At 46.1% G+C, this 24,880-nt stretch overlaps 1 protein-coding gene across 4 annotated transcripts in view; it reads left to right on the forward strand.

Moving 5' to 3' along the window:
- LOC144480456 (neogenin-like) overlaps nucleotides 1-24,880 on the forward strand; it is a 211,059-nt gene that overhangs the window by 129,739 nt on the left and 56,440 nt on the right. For all 4 annotated transcript variants that reach the window (XM_078199894.1, XM_078199896.1, XM_078199895.1 and 1 more), the window contains exons 5-9: nucleotides 428-564; nucleotides 7,414-7,568; nucleotides 9,458-9,578; nucleotides 21,125-21,341; nucleotides 23,756-23,910. In XM_078199894.1, coding sequence (XP_078056020.1) covers nucleotides 428-564; nucleotides 7,414-7,568; nucleotides 9,458-9,578; nucleotides 21,125-21,341; nucleotides 23,756-23,910 — 785 coding nt within the window. The remainder of the gene's footprint in view (nucleotides 1-427; nucleotides 565-7,413; nucleotides 7,569-9,457; nucleotides 9,579-21,124; nucleotides 21,342-23,755; nucleotides 23,911-24,880) is intronic.

The raw sequence follows: 24,880 nt of genomic DNA on the forward strand, positions 1-24,880 counted from the left end.
CAAAAGCAAGAGTAGCTTAACAGTGTGTTCTAATCTAAAACATCACTAACTTTTCAAACAGTTTTAAAGAATGAATGGGGTGATTTGTGTCCGTGTGGGCATTTGAGAATGAATGGGAGAGACCCGTATTTTTAAAATTAATTTTTGGGACATGAGCTGACAAAGTCAGCATTTATTGCCCAGGACTAGTTGGCCTCGAGAAGGTGGTGGTGAGCCGCCTTCTCTATTGACTGTAGTCTGTTGTAGGAACCCATACAGTGCTGTCAGGGAGGAAGTTCTAGGATTCTGACGCAGCAGGAGATATGGGGGCGGATCTTCACCAATTAACCAGACTATTGTCTTTATTCCAGCTGTTTTCAGTTATTTTTCATGTGTTCTGTTATCTGAGGGCGTTGTGCTCACACTAATGTCTATTTAAATTCTATAGGTTCGAGAAATTCACCTTGGTTGGAAGTGGGAGCCTGCAGATAACAGATATGACGGAGGATGATGCTGGGATTTACGAATGTATTGCAGAATCTGGAAATGAAACCGCGGATGCTCAGGCAGAGCTTAGTGTTCAAGGTATGAATACTGAACATGGAATTGAGTGTGTTGGGGGGACACTCAGTTGCCTACTCTCGTACAGAGTTGAGGAGGAACTTCTTCTCCCAGAGGGTAGTGAATCTTTGGAATTCTCTGCCCAATGAAGCAGTAGAGGCTACCTCGTTAAATGTGTTTAAGTCACAGATAAATAGATTTTTAACCATTAAGGGACTTAAGGGTTATGGGGAGCGGGCGGGTAAGTGGAACTGAACCCACTAACAGATCGGCCATGATCTTATTGAATGGCGGAGCAGGCTTGAGGGGCTAGATGGCCTACTCCTGCTCCTATTTCTTATGTTCTTAAGTAATCCTCAGTTTGTTCAGGTAGTTTACCTGCGATGAAGAAATCGTTTGCACAAACCCGGGCCACAGCTCTTTTCCTATTAATGTGACAGTGCTTTGGGCAGTAGAGTGCGTGATGCATTTAGTTAAGGTCTGTCGGATGATTACAGAGTAGAAGGTATGCCAGTTTATTGTGGAGGGGGTTTACACTGAGACAGGCCATTCGGCCCAACAGCTGGTGTGTCTACTCCGCATGAATCTCCTCCAACTTACTTCATCGCTACAAACATAGCCTGCTATTCCTTTCTCCCTCATTTGAGTAAGACTCTTCAGGGCTTGTTACCATTTGTCTGATAAAGTTATTTTGCAACCTGGCACCAGAAATAATAATTTTGTTTGCTGATTTGCTCCTCTCCTGGTTTGAAAGTGCTGCGGAAGTATTGTACATCCCAGAAGCATGGTTCCAACTTTGTTTGTACAAGTGTTTGTTTAAATTTGAATCCTGAAACTAATCTAGAGTCCTGGACAGAGTTTCCTTGAAAAACTTGTCGTTTAATTCTTGCTGTGATTTTTTTTTGTGCAGTGCCAGTTTCCAATCTCTGGTGATCGAGCCTGCTCGTGTCAGTTCTAAATGTTGCTCCCCCTCAGCCTACTTACCATGTTCTGGGTTGTGCTCTTTCTGTGTCTCTGCGTGGTTACAGCGTTGGTTTGTGCATAGTATTTCCATTTCCTTTCCCTCTTGATCCCAACTCCCACCCTCATCTGTACTTAGTATACTTAATCACAGTTGAAACAGTTGTTTGAACCTTAGGGTCCCTCGGGCTAGGGAGGGAAAACTCAGCCAGAGTTCTGAGTCCTGATACCTCAATCCCAACTAGAAAATGGGCATTAGCTGTGGGCAGAAACCAGCTGGGCTCTGATGTCTAGCCTGGTTGCAATGGCCAGGGACTCACTGGAGAATGGTCATTTAGTAAAGTACTGGTGAGTGACCCTGAGTCTAATGGTAAAGGCTGTGACATTTCAATCCGCACCTACTTGAACTCAGCAACATAACTGCAAGTTCCATCCTCCCAAACTTGGATTGTGTTTGATGAGTACTCTGAGCGGGGTGACACTAAGGTGAAACACTGAAGGTTATTTTGTCATTGCTGCTATCAGTGGGGGCAATTTAAGGTGATGAATTAAGACAATAAAGCACGGAAATGTCATACATCAGAGTGTGTCGACTTCAGGCTGATTTTTACTCGCTGAGTACTGTTATAACCCTTGGCTAGATCCCCAAATTGTGGTAAGATCCAGTTAGGGACCAATAATGTTTTGTTTAAAATAGATACATTAGAAATTTAAAGCACTTGCTCCGTGAAGAAAGCTACAAGTTTCCACAGGTTTTGAAAATAAACTTTACTATTCAAGGTCAGAATGATGAAACAATTTGCAATGTCTGTTTTATATTCGAATATTCAGGGTAAGTACAAGGTACATGTGAATTAACAGGCAACTATGGTCAAACACGCCACACTACACAATAATGGCAGTTGCAACCAAGATGTGGAGATGCCGGCGTTGGACTGGGGTAAACACAGTAAGAAGTCTCACAACACCAGGTTAAAGTCCAACAGGTTTCCTGTTGGACTTTAACCTGGTGTTGTGAGACTTCTTACAGTTGTAACCAAACAGAGGCCAGCGTTTTCTCAACAAAGCACCCAGATGTCAGTCAACACTGCGAATCAGCCAATCTCACTGAAACTCTGTCTCTCTCACCAGGGAAAACAGTCTTCACCTTTGGAATTCTCTCCAAAAGTCGCCCCAACTTGGATGGCACCAATGGTGGCCCATGTTGCAGGATTTCAATCTCGCCTCCTGAGATTCCTGAGCATCCACTCAAATACCAACACACAAGCACAATTTCAGCTCTTCGACCGGGCAAAGCAGAACATTATTGCTCCAGAGGGATACCCCAATGGGCCACCAACATAGAGTCACCAAACCGTTGCTGCCTTCTCCATTTAACATCTCCCCTCCAAAGATCTTTTCCTGTTTGGAGCCTGTGTATTTGCTCTATCTTTTAACTGAACTGGGACCTTTTCTAGTCCCTATACCTGTTCTGGGATTCTTCTTTAGGCACCCCTCCCCCCTGTCCCCTGTCTGGGACACTTCTTCTCGATGGCACGCCGCTCCTGGTCAGCTGTGACCCAGGTTTTCACGTGGAAAGTCTGAAGTTTGGCGAGAGTTGAAATTCCCGATCTGTGCTCTCCGTGTTCGGGAAGTTTGACTTTTGTAACATTCCAGTAATCGGCTAAATAAGCTGAGGGAGAGCCATACTTGCAAATGGTCATCAGAGACTGGAAATGACACAACACAAAAACATCCAAGCAAGACTTAAATGACAAACTTTTCATAGAAACCCCCTTTAGGGAATGGATTTAGCGCCACTCCCAGTGCCCCCCTCTCCTCCCCCTTCCCCGCCGCCAAGTATTTAGCCAGTGGAGGATGGCTGCAAGGACTTTGGCCACAGCATTAAATAAAATTCAGCCTCAGGATTCTAGATCAGTCCCGGGATTAAAATTTAAATTACCTTTACACTCGTTAATGTGAGACTGTGTGGCAAGCAATTACCTCAGAGAAGATCAGTAACTAACATGACCTGGATATTTCAGATGGAGGTGTTTCCCTTCCCACTCCCCCTGCCCTGCAGCTATCTCAGTCTTAAATCATTGGCCACTTAAGGGCCTCAACTGGGACAAGGGCTGGTGTGCTGTCCGAGACCTTGCCCACGCCTGTGAGGTCGGGGCCCTCACAGAAAGAATCCTGTTCCTTCAATTTCACATTCTATCCTGCCTAAAAACTCACTGGTGGGAGTGTGAGAAACCCTGGCCATGATTTGTTCCTGGTTCTCTCTCATGTTCCTTTGTAAGAATAAAATGCAGTAATCATACGGACACATGAATTAGGAGCAGGCGTAGGCCACTCAGCCCCTTGAACCTGCTGCCCCATTCAGTAAGATCAGGGCTGATTTGATTTTAACTTCAGCTCTACATTCCTGCCTATCCCGATAACCTTGCACCCCCTTGGTTTTCAATAATTTAACTTCCTCTGTCTTCAAAATATTGATGTGGAGATGCCGGCGTTGGACTGGGGTAAACACAGTAAGAAGTTTAACAACACCAGGTTAAAGTCCAACAGGTTTATTTGGTAGCAAAAGCCACACAAGCTTTCGGAGCTCTAAGCCCCTTCTTCAGGTGAGTGGGAATTCTGTTCACAAACAGAGCTTATAAAGACACAGACTCAATTTACATGAATAATGGTTGGAATGCGAATACTTACAACTAATCAAGTCTTTAAGAAACAAAACAATGTGAGTGGAGAGAGCTTCAAGACAGGCTAAAAAGATGTGTATTGTCTCCAGACAAGACAGCCAGTGAAACTCTGCAGGTCCACGCAACTGTGGGAGTTACAAATAGTGTGACATGAACCCAATATCCCGGTTGAGGCCGTCCTCGTGTGTGCGGAACTTGGCTATCAGTTTCTGCTCAGCGACTCTGCGTTGTCGTGTGTCGCGAAGGCCGCCTTGGAGAACGCTTACCCGAATATCAGAGGCCGAATGCCCGTGACCGCTGAAGTGCTCCCCAACAGGAAGAGAACAGTCTTGCCTGGTGATTGTCGAGCGGTGTTCATTCATCCGTTGTCGCAGCGTCTGCATAGTTTCCCCAATGTACCATGCCTCGGGACATCCTTTCTTGCAGCGTATCAGGTAGACAACGTTGGCCGAATTGCAAGAATATGTACCGTGTACCTGGTGGATGGTGTTCTCACGTGAGATGATGGCATCTGTGTCGATGATCCGGCACGTCTTGCAGAGGTTGCTGTGGCAGGGTTGTGTGGTGTCGTGGTCACTGTTCTCCTGAAGGCTGGGTAGTTTGCTGCGGACAATGATCTGTTTGAGGTTGTGCGGTTGTTTGAAGGCAAGAAGTGGGGGTGTGGGGATGGCCTTGGCGAGATGTTCGTCTTCATCAATGACATGTTGAAGGCTCCGGAGGAGATGCCGTAGCTTCTCCGCTCCGGGGAAGTACTGGACTTTTGAGGAAGAGAATCCTTGAGAGAAAGGGAATTCTCCTCACCTCTGTTTTTGGAAGTATTCAGGCTGTAGTGATTGTTGCAATTTTAGTCACATTTCCAACCTTTGCCCATTTGACTTCTTGCGTTCCGTGTGAAAGACACAGTTTAAAGGCTGGATTCTGAGTGCCCTGTGTATTTTCTACATGTGATGTGCAGAATGATTGAATTCATCTGGAGTAATTACCTTGTGTCCGTGGCTCACTTAAGCTGAATTGCTGACAGCTTCATAATCTGGCCTTTTGGACACTGAAGAGCTGCACGTTTGTGACATGTAATCGCCTGGCGACACTTGGCCAATTTGTCAGCAGTTTGGAATATGATTCACAGTCTAGTTATTAGCCCAGCTTTCCTGGGCTAAAGGCAGCGGAATCTCTGCAGAGGAGGCTGTCGTCAGTTTTAAAAATGAATGTTTACGATGTGATCTTTGAATCAGTGCACAGACCGCAGACCTGAACTGACAGCTCCACATCTCTGTGTGAATCTATAACTAAATTTTAGCTTTTGTTTGGGGAGATCCCACTCACTCCCTAACATGATGTGGAGTTGCCGGCGTTGGACTGGGGTAGGCACAGTAAGTAGTCTCACAACACCAGGTTAAAGTCCAACAGGTTTATTTGGTAGCACAAGCTTTCGGAGTGCTGCTGCGTCATCAGGTGATTGGACACAGGGGTGAAGGTGGTCCACGCTTTGCCACATTTCCCTGCTGCCCTAACAGGCCCCATTTGTGTAAAGACCAAGAAATGATCTGAGAATCATGACAAATTGCTCAAATAAATGAGCACTGTTTGGTCTAAAATGACCCGTTCCATCAAGCAGCTAACAGTTCCACTGTGCTTTCAGACCAGGTGTTCTAGACCATCGGAGCTCCCTCCGCACAAATACATTTGACCAGATTTGTGATTTGCCCATTGCAGCTGTCTCAAACACTAATGATTTAATACAAATGATGAGTAATTAGTAGCTATAGCAACAGGCTGTGCCAGTCATTAACAAGCAACTGAGTCTAATGAAGGCTTGGTCAAGGATTAAAGCACAGAGTCACATCCCACATATTCTATCCTTCAGCTATTATAAACGGCCAAATGGTGAGTTGACCTTTACTTGATTCTACAGGTGTTGATAAACAAATCCTTTATTAATGTTATAATAAAATGGAAATGTTCAATGTGAGTAATAAGATTACAAGATAATTACAGATTAGGAAGGCTGTTTAACTCCTCTTAATTCACTGATTCAGAAAGCTCCACAAAAACACCTCCACATTCCATTGTTCCCTAAATGATTCCGGTGTTTTTTGTCTCTTCCAGTCAATCTGGAGGCTTATTCTGATTGTTAAACAAATGGAAGTCAGGACAATGGTTATTACAGCCCATTGTGAGCTCATTTCTTTGCCTGATAGGCTTCTGCATTCCACAGTCTTACTTTACAGACTGTTAAAGCGGGGGTTTAAATTTTAATCCAGTAATTTAGGGCAAGATTTAGTGTCCTCCCTCGAGGGGAGTTTGGTGGCGAGGGGCGTTTAATCAGGTAGGAGAGTGCCAGATGAGGATTCTGATGCCTTCATGCCCCTGCCCCGATTAGGTCTGGGCAGGAAAGCTTGTGGCTGACTTTCCTGCCCCGCTGGCAACTGTGGCCTGATTGAGGGGCTTGGCATTCTCACCAGTGGCCGGGTCCCTCGCTGATCCTGAATCTCCGGTAGGTACATTGCAGAACCACCGCTCCTGGTGTGGCAATGAGGAGCTTCCAGCCTCTGACTGGTATTTATCATCACGGCATCCCTGCTGTGCAGAAGAGGCCATTCAGCCCATCCCTAAGTGCCTAACTGACACTTAACACTGGCAGACCCTCCCCAAAGAAGACTGTGGGCTCTCACCAACCCTGCAGCTGGTGAGTGTGAGCCCCTCGCACCTCCAATAGATTCCACCTTCAGAGTCCTCGAGAGGTTTCAGTGAAAGCCTTGCCTTTGAAAGGACTTGTGTAATTCTTGCTCTGATTTTGGTTTGTGCAGTGCCAGTTTCCAGTCTCTGGTGACCAGGTTTGCTTGCGACAGTTGTAAGTGTTAATTCTATTCCAGTTTATTTAGCTGAAACAACACACCTTGGGAACAAAATCAGCCTGAAGTCGACACACTCTAATGTGTGACACTTCCATGCGTGATTGTCTCAATTCATCACCTTAAATTGCTCCCACAGCAAGCAGTAATGATATAGTAACCTTCAGTATTTCACCTTAGTGTCACCCTGCTCAGACTGCTCATCAAACACAATCCAAGTTTAGGAAGCTGCAACATGAAGTATTAGCACATACTTTGCTGTTACATTGCCCTGAAATCCCACTGCCTGCACAGCCTATCCTCCTGCCTTCAATGTGGTGAAGTGTTTGTGGTTGGGGCGGTGTGCTTACCACGCCCATTCTTATTTTTTTTTACAGTTCCCCCTCACTTTCTGAAGCGTCCAGTTAACATTTACGCTCACGAGTCCATGGACATTGTGTTTGAATGCGAAGTGACAGGGGCACCAATGCCAACCGTGAAATGGATAAAGAATGGAGACATGGTGATCCCCAGTGACTATTTCAAGATTGTTGTAAGTAAATGATTGGATTATGTCCCTCCCCCTCCTACCAGCCTCTCCTGTGGACACGTTGCAATCCTCACCCTATATTGGATTCCCAATAATCCCTGTGTTGACAGTGTTAATGATGTCTGTCCATGCTTCCATTTATTGTGTTACATCCTGTTCTGTTCAGTAAAAGGCTGGCACAGATTTGGCCTCTTAACACCACAGGTGAAGCTCAGAAAGTCACATTTTCACCACAGTGTGCATAACAACAATAAAAGTTCACAGATCTTTAACTTCCTGCCTGAGCGCCTGCTGATATTCGCTACAAAATGTGACAAAAATGCTTGTGATTATTTTAACTTCTACAACAATTGGAAAAGGGTTGGCACAGTGGCTAGCACTGCTGCTTCACAGCGCCAGGGTCCCAGGTTCAACTCCGGCCTCGGGTCACTGTCTGTGTGGAGCCTGCACATTCTCCCCGTGTCTACGTGGGTTTCCTCCGGGTGCTCCGGTTTCCTCCCACACTCCAAAGATGTGCCGGATAGGGGGATTGGCCATGTTAAATTGCCCCTCAGTGTCATGGGGTTTAGGACTGTAAATATGTGGGGGTTATGGGGATGGGACCTGGGTGGGATTGTTGTCAGTGCAGGCTCGATGGGTTGAATGGCCTCCTTCTGCACTGTAGATTCTATGATTCTTGACAAGAGCAGGACTCTCTCTCAGCTGCTGGTTGGTGGGGGTGGCTGGCTCTGTGGCGGTGACTTTATGGTTAATAGTGAAGCTTTGATGTATAGTTCTTGGGTTCAGTGTGGACAACAGCACTTGGATTTTGCATTGACCCTGCACCTAGTTCACAGGACTAGCTCTGAGATCTGCCCTTCAGCAAACCCCTGCCCAATATTCTGATTTTGTTTTGCATCGGAAAACCCTTTTGGGCAAATCTCTATATATTCATCCCATTAAAAACACAAATAACCTGTGCCTCACTACCTTTGGATCTGTGTGTTATTTCTCATTTTCTCACCTCCTCTCCTGAAGGCACCGAGTGTGGACGGACAGTAGGTTTTGGTGGGCTATTGAGACTGCAGTGTTTGATCTTTGCACATCTGCCGCGCACACACATGCAATTTCTCAGGGATCACCAAGCAATGGGCGAGGCCAGGAAGCCTGACTGCTTCCTCTGCTCCCTCACCTTTCTCCTCAGCATTGGAGCACAGAGGCCAGCTGTTTCATACCCACCCATGTCCTGGCTGACCGTCTAACTCAGCACCGCCTGGCAAACAATCCTGTGAAATTCTGGCTTGCTAGCACACCACACATGTGGGAATTTTAATGAATTGGTGTTAAGCCTGGTGTCTGCTTGCTCTGTGTGCTTGATAACAACTTCTGGTTTTCTCACTGCCCTCATACCCTCTTTAAAAGGAGCTGCATTCTTGGTGACTGTGGCAATTTACTTACTGTTCTTTGATTATTGAGTCCAAAGATGTGCAGGTTAGGTGGATTGGCCATGCTAAATTACCCCTTAGTGTCAGGGGGATTAGCAGGGTAAATGATGTGGGGTTACAGGGATAGGGCCTGAGTGGGATTGTTGTCAGTCCAGGCTTGATGGGCTGAATGGCCTCCTTCTGCACTGTACGGATTCTATGATTTTTTTCTATGAGTATTAGGGGCTCTATTATAGTCATGCAGCATATAAGCTCTTTGGAGAATGAAATATTTATTATTCACCTCAGTGTTGGTATCAAACACCACAAGTCACCTACAATGCATGAGATATAAGCACCCCTCTGTCCTGCTCCGACAATGTGCCTTATCCACGTTGGGGAAGAGTATTAAGCGCTGAAGGTGAGGAGATCCCCAGCTTGGCGAATCTGTGGCAGGGAATGTTTAAGCATTGCTCTTTGGTTTTTCAGAATGAGCGGAACCTGCAGGTTCTTGGGCTGGTGAAGTCTGACGAAGGTCTGTACCAGTGTGTGGCGGAGAACGATGTAGGGAATGAACGGGCCAGCGCCCAGCTCATCATCTTGGAGCATGGTAAGTGAGAAACAGCACAGACGTACATGCCAGGTGCTGCCAAGGAAGGGGAGCCCACAGGACACTGTCAGATCACAGCACTTGGCAGTCAGAGCGAATAGGAAACAGGTGGCAGTGGCAGTGAGGCAGATGGTATAATACTGCTTTCAGCAACAGCTCGGCTTGCTCTGGGCTGACAACAGCTTGTACATGCTTTCAGCGTGCAGTATGTGGAGAGGCTACTGCCGATGCAGCACCTCGAACAGATACTACACCACCAAGGACTATCTCTTCTTAAATGACCCATTTTTGAACAAAGGTTATTTTTGATTCCTACTTTCTTTCCCACTGTGACTGTTCAGTGTCCCAGAGAGAGATTGTGCAAAATTATTTCCCCCTATGTTCCTGCCAGTGCCTCCTTCAGCTGAAACCAGAAGGTACCTGGCAGGTGGTGAGCACCTCAACTTCCTCCTGGGTGAGCCAGTGACCAGCTCCAATTGGCTGTGACTAGCTACAGGGCAAATCATTAGTTGGTGATTTGTTCCTTTATTGGCCATGTTCTAACTGGAAGATGTTCTCATGCACACTGGCTGGTAAAGCTCCAACAACATGTCGTGATGGTAAACTAGGAGGCTGGATGAAGATCTCCTCTTCTCCTCTTGGAGGGTTGTACGATGTGTTGTCTATGGCCCTGCAAGAGCAACTGGAGATAATTCCATTCACCCAGTGAGAGTGTTTTTTCCACCAGCAGACAGTATATCAGGTCAGGTGGTGATGGGCTGCTGTGATCCAACAAGTGGGATTGTCTCTCCATATCCAGTTCATTTCCTGCCTTCCAGCCAACTCATTAGGGTGCAGTTCCACAGATGTGCCTTTCAGTTACCTCATTCAAGGGGTCAGCTCCACTTGTCAGCCCAAACAGTCAGTGCTAGCGGCCTATTTGACTGCAGCAGCATCATACCTGAACCTGTTGCTATCCTGACATGCTGACAGGAATATGGGGGACCGGAATTTGTGTAAACCCACTGGGGCAGCAATCGGTGGCATCAGGAAAGAGGGGGGGGGAAGCAAAAATAATCTTCTTTAAAAAATGGATAAAAGCAAATTACTGCAGATGCTGGAATCTGAAACCAAAAGAGAAAATGCTGGAAAATCTCAGCAGGTCCGGCAGCACCTATAAGGAGTGAAAAGAGCTGACGTTTCGAGTCCAGATGACCCTTTGGCCTACAAAGAGTCCGACAAAGGGTCATCTGGACTCGAAACGTCAGCTCTTTTCTCTCCTTACAGATGCTGCCGGACCTGCTGAGATTTTCCAGCGTTTTCTCTTTTGGTTTCTTTAAAAAATGGGTCATTTCAGGTGGTGACTTATCAGACCTGGATTCCGGGCTAATTCCACAAAGAACAAAGAACAGTACAGCACAGGAAACAGGCCCTTCGGCCCTCCAAGCCTGTGCCGCTCCTTGGTCCAACTAGACCAATCGTTTGTATCCCTCCATTCCCAGGCTGCTCATGTGACTATCCAGGTAAGTCTTAAACGATGTCAGCGTGCCTGCCTCCACCACCCTACTTGGCAGCGCATTCCAGGCCCCCACCACCCTCTGTGTGAAAAACATCCCTCTAATATCTGAGTTATACTTCGCCCCTCTCACCTTGAGCCCGTGACCCCTCGTGATCGTCACTTCTGATCTGGGAAAAAGCTTCCCACCGTTCACCCTATCTATCCCCTTCATAATCTTGTACACCTCTATTAGATCTCCCCTCATTCTCCGTCTTTCCAGGGAGAACAACCCCAGTTTACCCAATCTCTCCTCATAGCTAAGACCCTCCATACCAGGCAACATCCTGGTAAACCTTCTCTGCACTCTCTCTAACGCCTCCACGTCCTCCACCTCGCCCCATAGTCCAGGGCACTGAGACCAATTGTCACACTGTAACTGCAGCCCTGACTGACGTTAGTTAACCTATCATTGACTGGGAATTAAATGTGAAATTTTCTTCACCTGTACAACTCACTGAATAAATCAGTTGGACCACTGATAGCGCAGCTTGTGATAACATTTACTCCATTTAGTCAGTGGCATTAATGAGTTGGGTTTTGTGTGTGTGTGTGTTTGTGCATGTCTGCATGTCTCTGTTCTGCCCATGTGTGTTTGTGTATGTGTCTCAGTTCATCAGCGGGCGACACGGTGGCACAGTGGTTAGTGCTACTACCTCACAGCACCAGGGGACCCGGGTTTGATTCCAGCCTCGGGTGACTGTCTGCACGTTCTCCCCGTGTCTGCGTGGGTTTCCTCCGGGTGCTCCGGCTTCCTCCCACACTCCAAAAGATGTGCAGGTTAGGTAGATTAGCCAGGTGAATGCATGGGTTACGGGGTTAGCGCGGGGGTGATGGGCCTGGGTAAGATGCTCCTCCGGGGAGTCAGTACAGACCCGATGGGCTGAATGGCTGCCTCCTGCACTGTCAGGATTCCATGGTCTCTGTGTGAGAGCCATTCAGCCAACTCGATCTCTCTGTGGACTTACACGGATTGGGATTTCCTTTCTTTGCTATTTTTAGTAAAAACATGACTGTGATTGTAAAACACTGAACGCTATTGTGTACTCGTGTTTCATTTTATTGCTAAAAATAATGACAATGCCACATACAGCCCTTGGTGTTCTCAGAGGATTGTGAGTATAAAGTGGAATCAGGACATTGTGACTGGAGATGAATCTTACCCCATTCCTATAATCACTCAGTGTATTGATTTACTGTTCAATTTCCATTATAAATCTCTCCGTTTATTGACTGGCTGTTTCAGTATCCATTCCCTGATCTGTGAGCCTGTTGTTGTCTTTATCAGCAGAGAGCTCCCTAGCCGCTGGGAAATTACTGTTGAATTCAGTGCGGAATGTCAGACCAGCCCCCAACCTCGACCAGCCCCCAACTCCGTGAGCGTTGTGGGTTTAGCCCCAGAGATATGATTCCCCAGTCGCAGGAACCAAGTGTTGTTCCACTGAGGACTGAGCAGAAGTCTTAGCTTCCAGCCCCAGCCGGGTATATATTTTGCAATGATTGCAGGGTTGATTGAAGACCTGTTCACAGTAATACATTCTAGGCATGTGCTTGTCCCCCTCTCCTGCTGAAATTGTTCATGACGTTTTTCCTCTTGTAGCACCAATTAAATTTGTATCTCCCACACTGACAGAAGGTTACAATATTGGTGCTGTTTACATAGAAACATAGAAGATAGGAGCAGGAGGAGGCCATTCGGCCCTTCGAGCCTGCTCCGCCATTCATCACCATCATGGCTGATCATCCAACTCAATAGCGTAATCCTGCTTTCTCCCCATAACCTTTGATCCCATTCGCCCCAAGTGCTATATCCAGCCGCTTCTTGACTACATTCAATGTTTTGGCATCAACTACTTCCTGTGGTAATGAATTCCACAGGCTCACCTCTCTTTGGGTGAAGAAATGTCTCCTCACCTCCATCCTAAATGGTCTACCCTGAATCCTCAGACTGTGACCCCTGGTTCTGGACTCCCCCACCATCGGGAACATCCTCCCTGCATCTACCCTGTCTAGTCCTGTTAGAATTTTATAAGTCTCTATGAGATCCCCCTCATTCATCTGAACTCCAGCGAAAACAATCCTAACCCAGTCAATCTCTCCTCATACATCAGTCCCGCCATCCCCGGAATCAGCCTGGTAAAGTTTGTGAACCAAGAGATTGGGGCCAAAAGCAGGACGGTGAAATGTGGGACCCACTCTGGGTACAGATACAAGACACTGACATCTCTCCATTGTCTTAATTACATTTCTGATTTTACATTCAAGAAACTTGGGGTATTAAAGTCTTGGGAATCCACGTCATGAGTAAAGGACAGGATTAAGTGCCTTTACCAGAAGGTGTTTCAGAATAAGATGGTGGGTCTGAATGCGCACCTGCAGTGCCATCAAGCTGTCCAGCTACACGATTTCCCCCCCGGAGTGGTCGCACTGGAGGCAATGACATACCGTAACCTCTTACCCTCCCAGCAACAGCAGTTAAACAATTCATGGCAATTAAGGCGCCATTGGGGATAGATTGGTAACCATGGCAGGATCTTACTGGTGTTGGATAGATACTCTGCTGATGTTGACTAGATAACTAGAGGCGGCCTCCAGGGTGAATTAGAATTCTAAAGTGTTCAGAGGGTGCCTCCATCCCGAGGCATCGTCACGGTGTCTGTCCTACCTACTTGGCAACACCTACTCCTCCAGTGGGACTCCCTTTAATCCTTCCACTTGGACTGTCAACCTCTGCCCTCTGTTGGATAGGGCTTCTGGAGTGTCCTGTTAATTAGTTACTTCCAGGACGATCAGGCAGGCAGATTGACCACAGAAGCTATCAGGGTCAGGACTCTGTCCCGCAGTTGAAAACTAAGGGGTAAGGCACTCAAGGAGCACCCTTCAGCTGTGCTGTGTGTGTGGCAATGCCATTTATATTCAGGTCACTAGGAGCAGAGGTATAATGACAAGAGAAAGCAATCAACAACACTTCATGTATTGTCATGTTGCATATTAGTAACAAGCCAAAGCATGAGCTAGCTGTCTGGGTCAGTTTCATCTTTACACTTGCGGTAGTTTGTAAAACTGCGACAGAAATCAAAAGAAAGGGCCATTTCAGCAAAACAGAAATAAGTGCAAGTTAGAGTTGGTCTGACTTTGGACGTAATGAAATATTGATTTGAAAATATCGACTGGTATCTTGGGACTTGAGATTGGTGTGGCTCTTATTGTCTGGCTTTTACTGTGAAATAGAACCATGGAGTGGATGCAGGTCAGAAGGAGGCTATTCGGCCCGTCATTTGTTTCTGGCTCTCAGTAAGAGTAATTTAGTTGCCCAGCTGGCCTTTCTCGGGAGTCCTGCAACTTTTCTTTGTCCAAGTGCTTTGCAATCCCTTTTTGCAAGTCGTAGTTGAGTCTGTCTGCACCGTACAGTACTCTCAGGCACTGCCTTCCAGATCCTAACCACTTGCAATATAACATCAAACCAGGTGCTAGACTTGGAAGTTGGTGTGCATTTTGGTGATAGTGACCACAATTCGGTTACGTTCACCTTAGTGATGGAAAGGGATAGGCATGAACCTCGGGCCAGTGGTTTTAGCTGGGGGAAGGGTAATTATGAGGCTATTAGGAGAGAATTAGGAAACATAGGTTGGACTAGGAGATTACAGGGACTGGGAACGTCCGACATGTGGAGTTTTTTCAAGGAGCAGCTACTGCGGGTCTGTGATAGGTATGTCCCTGTCAGGCAAGGAGGAATTGGTAGGGCTAGGGAACCGTGGTGCACCAAAAAAGTTTCTTTGTTGGTTAAAAAGAAAAAGGAGGCTTATGTTCGGATGAGACGTGAGCACTCGGGTAGTGCACTAGAAAGCTTTAGATTGGCTAAGAGGGAGTTGAAGAGCGAGCTTAGAAGGGCTAAAAGGGGACATGAGAAGACTTTGGCGGATAGGGTTAAAGAGAATCCTAAGGCGTTCTATAGGTATGTCAAGAACAGAAGGTTGGTTAGGGCAAGTTTAGGGCCAGTTATAGATGGCAGAGGGAAGTTATGTGTGGAACCGGAGGAGATTGGTGAAGCATTGAACCAATATTTCTCTTCGGTGTTCACGCAAGGGGACATGAATATAGCTGAGGAGGACACTGGGTTGCAAGGGAGTAGAATAGACAGTATTACAGTTGATAAGGAGGATGTGCAGGATATTCTGGAGGGTCTGAAAATAGATAAATCCCCTGGTCCGGATGGGATTTATCCAAGGATTCTCTGGGAGGCAAGAGAAGTGATTGCAGAGCCTCTGGCTCTGATCTTCAGGTCGTCGTTGGCCTCTGGTATAGTACCAGAAGATTGGAGGTTAGCGAATGTTGTCCCATTGTTTAAGAAGGGGAACAGAGACTTCCCCGGGAATTATAGACCGGTGAGTCTCACTTCTGTTGTCGGCAAGATGTTGGAAAAAATTATAAGGGATAGGATTTATAGTTATTTGGAGAGTAATGAATTGATAGGTGATAGTCAGCATGGTTTTGTGGCAGGTAGGTCGTGCCTTACTAACCTTATTGAGTTTTTTGAGAAAGTGACCAAGGAGGTGGATGGGGGCAAGGCAGTGGACGTGGTATATATGGATTTTAGTAAGGCGTTTGATAAGGTTCACCATGGTAGGCTTCTGCAGAAAATGCAGATGTATGGGATTGGGGGTGATCTAGGAAATTGGATCAGGAATTGGCTAGCGGATAGGAAACAGAGGGTGGTGGTTGATAGTAAATATTCATCATGGAGTGCGGTTACAAGTGGTGTACCTCAGGGATCTGTTTTGGGGCCACTGCTGTTTGTAATATTTATTAATGATCTGGATGAGGGTATAGTTGGGTGGATTAGCAAATTTGCTGATGACACCAAAGTCGGTGGTGTGGTAGACAGTGAGGAAGGGTGTCGTAGTTTGCAGGAAGACTTAGACAGGTTGCAAAGTTGGGCCGAGAGGTGGCGGATGGAGTTTAATGCGGAGAAGTGTGAGGTAATTCACTTTGGTAGGAATAACAGATGTGTTGAGTATAGGGCTAACGGGAGGACTTTGAATAGTGTGGAGGAGCAGAGGGATCTAGGTATATGTGTGCATAGATCCCTGAAAGTTGGGAATCAAGTAGATAAGGTTGTTAAGAAGGCATATGGTGTCTTGGCGTTTATTGGTAGGGGGATTGAATTTAGGAGTCGTAGCGTTATGTTGCAACTGTACACAACTCTGGTGCGGCCGCACTTGGAGTACTGTGTGCAGTTCTGGTCCCCACATTACAGGAAGGATGTGGAGGCTTTGGAGAGGGTGCAGAGGAGGTTTACCAGGATGTTGCCTGGTATGGAGGGGAGATCCTATGAGGAGAGGCTGAGGGATTTGGGATTGTTTTCGCTGGAAAGGCGGCGGCTAAGAGGGGATCTTATTGAAACATATAAGATGATTAGAGGTTTAGATAGGGTGGATAGTGATAGCCTTTTTCCTCTGATGGAGAAATCCAGCACGAGGGGGCATGGCTTTAAATTGAGGGGGGGTAGTTATAGAACCGATGTCAGGGGTAGGTTCTTTACCCAGAGGGTGGTGAGGGATTGGAATGCCCTGCCAGCATCAGTAGTAAATGCGCCTAGTTTGGGGGCGTTTAAGAGATCCGTAGATAGGTTCATGGACGAAAAGAAATTGGTTTAGGTTGGAGGGTCACAGTTTTTTTTTTTAACTGGTCGGTGCAACATCGTGGGCCGAAGGGCCTGTTCTGCGCTGTAATGTTCTATGTTCTATGTTCTAAACCTTTTTCCCTCATGCCACTATTGGTTCATTTGCCAGTTACCTTCTGTGGTAACTTGACAAATGGGGATAAACAGGTTTTGATGTTTAATCTTTTTTACTTACAAAAATATAAAATAAATAGGACACGGAGCCTGGTGACAGCTATGTACAGAACTCTCGTAACTACAATAATAACCCGCACAAGCCCACACTACCAGTCATTGCTCGCGCGTGCCCATATTTACATTTGTCTATATATGCCCCATTTGTGAAGCCAACTCCCGCTCACCTGATGAAGGGGCAGCGCTCCGAAAGCTCGTGATACCAAATAAACCTGTTGGACTTTAACCTGGTGTTGTGAGACTTCTTACAGTGTTTACCCCAGTCCAACGTCGGCATCTCCACATCGCATTTACTAAGACATCAGTAGACATATTCAAATAGGAAAATGCTTTGCTGTAACTGTAACACTCTAAAACATTTTCAAACAGTGTCCTCTGCTTCTCGATCCTTCTACCAATGGGAACAGCTTTTCTCTTTATTCTGTCTCAGCTGCTGGTCATTTTGAGCACTTCTTGCAAATCTTACCATAGAACCCCTACAGTGCAGAAGGAGGCCATTCAGCCCATTGAGTCCGCACCGACTCTTCGAAAGAGCATCTTACCCAGCACCCTCCCCCTATCCCCATAACCCCATGCATCTTCCATGGCCTATCCACCTAACCTACACATCTTTTCTTGAACAGCCGTAGCTCCTTCAGTCTATCCACGTAACCAAAGTCCCTCATCCCTGAAGCCATTCTTGTGAATCCCATCTGTGTGCTCTCTAATACCTTTCCATTCTTCCTAAAAGGTGCTGCCCAGGAGGTGAACCCAGTGTTTTATAAAGGTTCACGCTAACATCCTTTGTTGTGTACTTTGTACCTCTCTTTATGAAGGATCACTTAGCGTGTTGTGGTGAACTGAAAAATAGATTTGAAAGAGAGTTATTTTTTTTAAAAGTGCGGCTTTAATTCCATTCCAGTGAACATATTAACAATGACAGCTATATAGGCATCAGTAAAAATGTTAAATCATGGCTCAAGCTACGGAACTATTTACTATTATATCCTGCTCACAAAAGACCATACATCCATTTGATAAAACAATATAATTCAACATCACAAAATGATTTTCACAGAATCACAGGTACCACAGCACAGAAGAGGCCCTTCGGCCCATCGAGTCTGCACCGATGCATGAAAGGCCCTGACCTGCCCACCTAATCCCACTTGCCAGCTCTTGGCCCATAGCCTTGAATGTTATGGTGTGTCAAGTACTCATCCAGGTACTTTTTAAAGGATGTGAGGCATCCCGCCTCCACCACCCTCCCAGGCAGCGCATCCCAGACCCTCACTACCCTCTGGGTAAAAAAGGTTTTCCTCAAATCCCCCCTAAACCTCCCGTCCCTCACTTCTAACTTGTGTCCCCTCGTAACTGACCCTTCAACTAAGGGGAACAGCTGCTCCCTATCCACCCTGTCCATGCCCCTCATAATCTTGAACACCTCAATCAGGTCGCCTCTCATTCTTCTCTGCTCCAACGAAAACAACCCAAGCCGATCCAACCTCTCTTCATAAGTTAAATTTTCCTTACAGAAAACCCCTAAGTTTAAAAAAAAAAGCAATATTTACTAATGTACATTGTACAAAGGTGAATGAAAGGTGTTAGTGAACTTGGATGGCATCATTAGACAGCGAATCGCACCAAGCAATGGGAAAGGGGTCAATGTGAAGCCTACATTGAACTTGAAGCAAATAATAATTGTGACAGTGTGATCTTCAACTGTGTTTCCGCCTCTCCATTGTTACTTTCAGATCAGTAAGTTCTCAGTGATGAGTGAAACGAACATATTTCCACAACGCACAAATATTTAAAGTCCTTTTTAAGTTGAGTTAGTTTCAGACGCTAGAATTCACTCCAATTTTTATTTGGAACAGTGCAGTTTATATCTTTAAACACTTTTCTCAGTCTTTGATCAGCAGTAGGTTGGTGATTAGCGCCGGGTTCCAGAACTGGGCTGTGGTTAAAGTGCACCGGGCCAGAAATGAAATACCCAGCTCCATTAGAATAAGGTTCAGAAATCTGTTTGATTCTAGTGTTGCAGCTGCGCTCCTACTTATCTCTGATTTTACATTGCAATTTAACATAATCTATTCTAGGGGGAGGGAGGTAGCTTTCTTGTAACTAATGCACAAGGCTCAATGTCATATCAGATATCATCAAGTCACCCCAGAATGCTTCCAATGTTTGTATTGTGATTTCAGAACATCTTGCTTCATTAGGGCAGCATTAGGGAGTCACACTCTAGAGGCTTGATGTGAATCCATCTGGCATCAGCTGTGGCCAGTGTGGAGCACACTCTTAATCTCTGCCCCCATCCCCTCCCAACTGTATCCAGATGGTGCAATGTTTAGACTGCACAGATCTCTGGTCCTTGATAGCTTAATGATAGTTATACAGTGATAGGCTTGCCATTAGATTACCAGACAAGGAACACCCTGAGATAGGACTGGGCCAATAAACCTGAGATCAGACTGGGCCAGTAAACCTGAGATAGGAATGGGCCAGTTATCCTGAGATAGGACCGGGCCAGTAAACCTGAGATAGGACCGGGCCAGTAAACCTGAGATAGGACCGGGCCAGTAAACCTGAGATAGGACCAGTTATCCTGAGATAGGACCGGGCCAGTAAACCTGAGATAGGACCGGGCAGTTAACTTGGAATCTGCGCCACAGTTTCTACATCATCTTTCAGTATGTGATGGAAGAGCAGAAATCCAATTTTTATCCAGAATGGTCATGTGGTTCCTTGTTGTAATTGTATTGGATGGTCCTTGGAGGACAAGTTCTTTTACGCTGTGGGAGCTTTCCAAAAAAGGTAGTTTCTGATACAGCTGCTTGCATTGGGTCAAGCAGATTAGAGAATTAAATGCATGACTCAGAGTGGTGTAGGAAGAGAGGATTTAGATTCATGGGGCATTGGCTCCAGTGCTCAGAGAAGCGAGAGCCATTCTTTTGGGATCGACTCTAATTAAACTTGGCTGGGACTAGCATCCTGGTGAATCTCACAGCGAGCACTGTGGATAGGGCTTTAACCTAGCTGGATCGGGGTGGGTGGCTTGGGGAGGGTTCAGATGAAGGGAGGGGGAGAAATCCAGAGAAGAATAATTGAGGCAACAGAACAGTGTAGCAGTGCAGGCAAAGTAAGCTGAGTGCAGGAAGGGACAGAGTTTAACAGTAATTGGGCATCAATCAGTAAGGTTCACTCGAACGCATCCTGGGATGAGGGATTGGTCCTATCATGAGGGTTTAAATAAATTGGGCCGACGCTCTCTGAAGTTTAGAAGAAGGAGAGGCAATCTCATTAAAACACACAAGATTCTGAAGGGGCTGGCTGGGGTCGGCACTGAGGCTGTTTCCACTGGTCAGGGAAGCTAGAACATGGGGCATGGTCTCGGGATGAGAGGCCAATTGTTTAGGACTGAGATGAGGAGAAATTGCTTCACCCAAAATGGTTGTGGATCTTTGGAATTCTCTACCCCAGAGGGTTGTGGATCTTTGGAATTCTCTACCCCAGAGGGTTGTGGATCTTTGGAATTCTCTACCCCAGAGGGTTGTGGATCTTTGGAATTCTCTACCCCAGAGGGTTGTGGATGATCTGTTGTTGAATATATTTAAGGGTGGGCTAGACAGATTTCTGATCTTAGGGAATCGATGGATCTGGGGAGCAGGTGGAAAAGTGCCCATGATCATACTGAATGGTGGAGCAGGCTCGAGTGACTGTATGGTCCACCCCTGCTCCTTCCCCTGTGTTCTAGTTTAAAGAGGGAGAGCAGAGGAAAACCTCCAAGGAAATTCCATTTGCCTGTTGAATTAAATATTGGACATAGCCAATGAATCCCAGGTTTTATCTTTGTTTGATTGGAATATGTTGGGATGGGTCGGATTCAGAAGGTTCTGTACTCCAAGCATCAGCTGCAGTGGCACTGTATTTAGCTTCTTGTTGAGCTGTGTGAGTGAGTAGGTGGAACGTGTCACCATGTGCCTGCCTGTTGATGTTGTTTCTGTAAAGTGTGCACGCCTCCCTTTCAGTTCAGCAGCAAGTTGCTCGTTTGCCCTTCCTGTGTTTGTTCATTTTGTTCTGTTCCCATTGTGCTTTGGTTTCTTTTCTTTTTCTCCTGTTTTTATTATTTTTATTTTTGTTTTGTTTATCATTGTGTCTGCCATCCCATCCAAGATGTTCCAATTCCGACATTTCCCCCTCCCTCACTGACAAGTGCCACTGCTGACCATCTAGCCGCCGCCACAGCCGGGCTGCTCCCGTCTGCACCGCGGGATGTGATGGCGCTCCTCGTCTCCACGCGCTTCATCAAGCTGACATGGCGTCCGCCCGCGGAACCTAATGCAGAGATCCTCACCTACTCGGTCTACTACTCCAGGGATGGCACCAACAGGTAAGAGATGGGCACATCACTCACCCCTACCTCCAAAGCTTCTGGTCATTATAAGGCATTTAAAGAATATGAAGCAGAGAAATTGCGGCTCAACTGTTGTTTTTTGGCTCAAGTGTTTCTCAGTTTAAGGGCAATTTGTTGCGCCTTTATTTTATTTAAAGCATGCCTCTTCCCCCATTGTCTTCCCCTCCTTTACTGACTCTCATTGGGACTCCCATAAACACCAAACACACTTTGGTTGCAAATGTATGAACTCAAACAGTGAGTGAGGGCTCTTAGGGGAGGGAAGGATAAGATTCTTTTTAATTTAATGCCCATTTTAATCGGGCATTATTGGTGATTGTGAAATGATGGTAAACTGTTCCGAAGGCATGCACAAAGGAAGTGGCAGCTTCTCAAGTGGCACCCATTGGCTGCTGGGTTTAGTTACTACAGCATTAAATATCAACAGCTTGTAGGATTTTGGATGCGTTACCAGTCACCGGCGGCTAATGTGCAGCAATGGGTCTGTATGTGGGTTCAAGTCCCATTGCAGGGGTTCAGTAGGGATCCAGGCCGACACTCCAGTGCAGTACCGAGGGAACGCTGCACTCTTGGAGGAGTCGTCTTTAAGAGGAGATGTTACACCAAAGCCCCATCTCCCCATTGAGTGCAAATAAAAGCTCTTACCCCAGCAAGATTGTGAAGAAGAGCATGGGATTTCTCTGTGATCTCCTGGCTTTTAACCAACATCGCTGTTTGTGGGATCTTGCTATGCGCAGCTCAGCTGCTGCATTTCCTACACCACGACAGTAAGAAGTCCTCATTGGAGCAGTCTCCCCACTGGCACTCTGTCTTTGCTGTTTTTCCCTTTCAAATACATATCCAATCCCCCTTTTCATTGTTCTTTAATCTCTGCCTAATTTGTTACTTGTGGTTAAACATTCTTCTAGCTTGCCCCTTATCTGTGTGATAATCTTGAGTTACTGATCAGTAGGAATAATCTTTCACTATTTACCTTCCACAATTTGGAAACCTTCTACTGCATTTCTCCTTAACCTTTCCTGGAAAACGTGCCAGTTTTATCTGTAATTGTAAACAGTACCCTGGTGTCATCCCAGTAAATCTTAGTCACGTCCTTTCCATGGTTCTGATGCCCTTCCTGCAATGAGGTGCCCAATGTTTAGTCCTCCGTCCGCCTGGACCAATCCTGCACAAAGCTAACACCAATCCTCTACTCTACCCTTGTGTAGAAAATCCAGCATCCCATTGCCTTTTGTGGTTATGGGTGGATCTGCTCTCATATCTTCTGCTTCTTAACATGGTGATGTAGAGATAGGTTATCTGCAGATCTATGTATTTGCTCAATCTCTTCCCCCCCCCATGTGTTAAGGACCTTTGATTTTGATTTGATTTATTATTGTCACATGTATTAACATACAGTGAAAAGTATTGTTTCCTGCACGCTATACAGACAAAGCATACCATTCATAGAGAAGGAAAGGAGAGTGCAGAATGTAGTGTTACAGTCATAGCTAGGGTGTAGAGAAAGATCAACTTAGTGCAAGGTTACCATCTTACCATTTTAGGGCATGCTTCCTTTTATTATTCACATTTATCCCCCACCATCCTCCAATTTTCTTGCCTAAATGCTGTTTTCTTCTGTATGTTTAGTCATTTTGTGTTGGGAAAATATTTTTTTCAAGTTTATTTATTGGTGTCAAAAGTAGGCTCACATTAACACTGCAATGAAGTTACTGTGAAAATCCCCTCGTCGCCACACTCTGGCACCTGTTCGGGTACACTGAGGGAGAATTTAGCATGGCCAATACACCCTAACCAGCACGTCTTTCGGAGGAAACCGGAGCACCCGGAGGAAACCCACGCAGATGCGGGGAGAATGTGCAAACTCTACACAGACAGTGACCCGAGGCCAGGAATTGAACCCGGGTCCCTGGCGCTGTGAGGCAGCAGTGCTAACCACTGTGCCACCGTGCTGTTCATTTGACTAATGGAGGGCGCAACACACCCAGCCCTGTCCTTATCTCATGTTCGTACACCATATTCCCATCGTGATCAGGATCGGAAATGCTGCCTGGTTTCACCGTCCCTAGCCTAGGGATGTGGAGACTGATTGTATTGCCTCTGATCCTGTAGGATTAATTTCCCTTTTAGCCAAGATCAGTTACTGACTGACCCAGAATAGAGTCCAAACTAAGATAATGCCTCATCATCTGGATTCCTTTCCGACTCAGCCTTTGAGGGAGGCTGAGTGAAGTGACCTTGTGCACTTGACACTGTTCTAAACAGTAAAGACAGCAGAGTTGTCATTATCTACTGATCCCTAACATGTGGGGACTGGCATCTAATGTAGGGATATATTCTCAGCTCCAGTTGGGTTGGATACTGACAATCTGCTGTTGTACCTTTACTAGGGAGCGTGTGGAAAACACAAGTCGACCTGGTGACCTGGAAGTGACAATCGGTGAGCTGATGCCAGATGTGAAATATGTTTTCCGAGTGGTTGCTCACAATAAGCATGGAGCGGGAGAGAGCTCTGCCCCTTTCAAAGTGGCAACCCAACCTGAAGGTTAGTCCTTGTCTCCCATTGTGACCTTTCAGTGTGTCTATACCTGCACTATCATCATCTGCATATCTATGCTTGCTATGTCGGTTAGGATTATATTCACTGGAGTTTAGAAGAGTGAGAGGGGATCTGATAGAAACTTATAAAATTCTAACCGGGTTAGACAGGGTAGATTCAGCAAGAATGTTCCCAATGGTGGTGGAGTCCAGAACTAGGGGTCATGGTTTGAGGATAAGGGGTAAACCTTTTAGAATTGAGGTGAGGAGAAATTTCTTCACCCAGAGGGTGGTGAATGTGTGGAATTCACTACCACAGAATGTAGATGAGGCCAAAATGTTGTCTGATTTCAAGAAGAAATTAGATATAGCTCTTGGAGCTAAAGGGATTGAGGGATATGGGGGAAGGGGGGATCAGGATATTGAATTCGATGATCAGCCATGATCAAGATGAATGGTGGAGCAGACTCGAAGGGCCGAATGGCCTTCTCCTGCTTTTAGTTTCTATTGTAATTTCTGTTCCAACGTAGAGACAGTTTAAGCACGTTTCTTTACGCAGAGAGTGGTTGGGGTGTGGAATGGACTGCCTGCAGTGATAGTGGAGTCAGACACTTTAGGAACATTTAAGCGGTTATTGGATAGGCACATGGAGCACACCAGGATGATAGGGAGTGGGATAGCTTGATCTTGGTTTCAGATAAAGCTCGGCACAACAGCGTGGGCCGAAGGGCCTGTTCTGTGCTGTACTGTTCTATGTCTATGTTCTATGTGTGTCCAATCCAGGGCACAATGTTGTTGCTGTTTTAATATAACGACGCTCGGCACGGTTCTCAGCAGTTAGCTGGCATGGCCTGAAGATAGAAGCTACGTCATGGGTTGTGTGGCTCGATACTGCCTGTGATGTACCGAGTTTGTCTTGGGCATTGTGCTCACAATATCTGTTGTACCCACGCACACATGGCAAGCAAACAGTTAGT

This window comes from Mustelus asterias, chromosome 29, assembly GCF_964213995.1.
Source record: "Mustelus asterias chromosome 29, sMusAst1.hap1.1, whole genome shotgun sequence".
Taxonomy (NCBI): domain Eukaryota; kingdom Metazoa; phylum Chordata; class Chondrichthyes; order Carcharhiniformes; family Triakidae; genus Mustelus; species Mustelus asterias.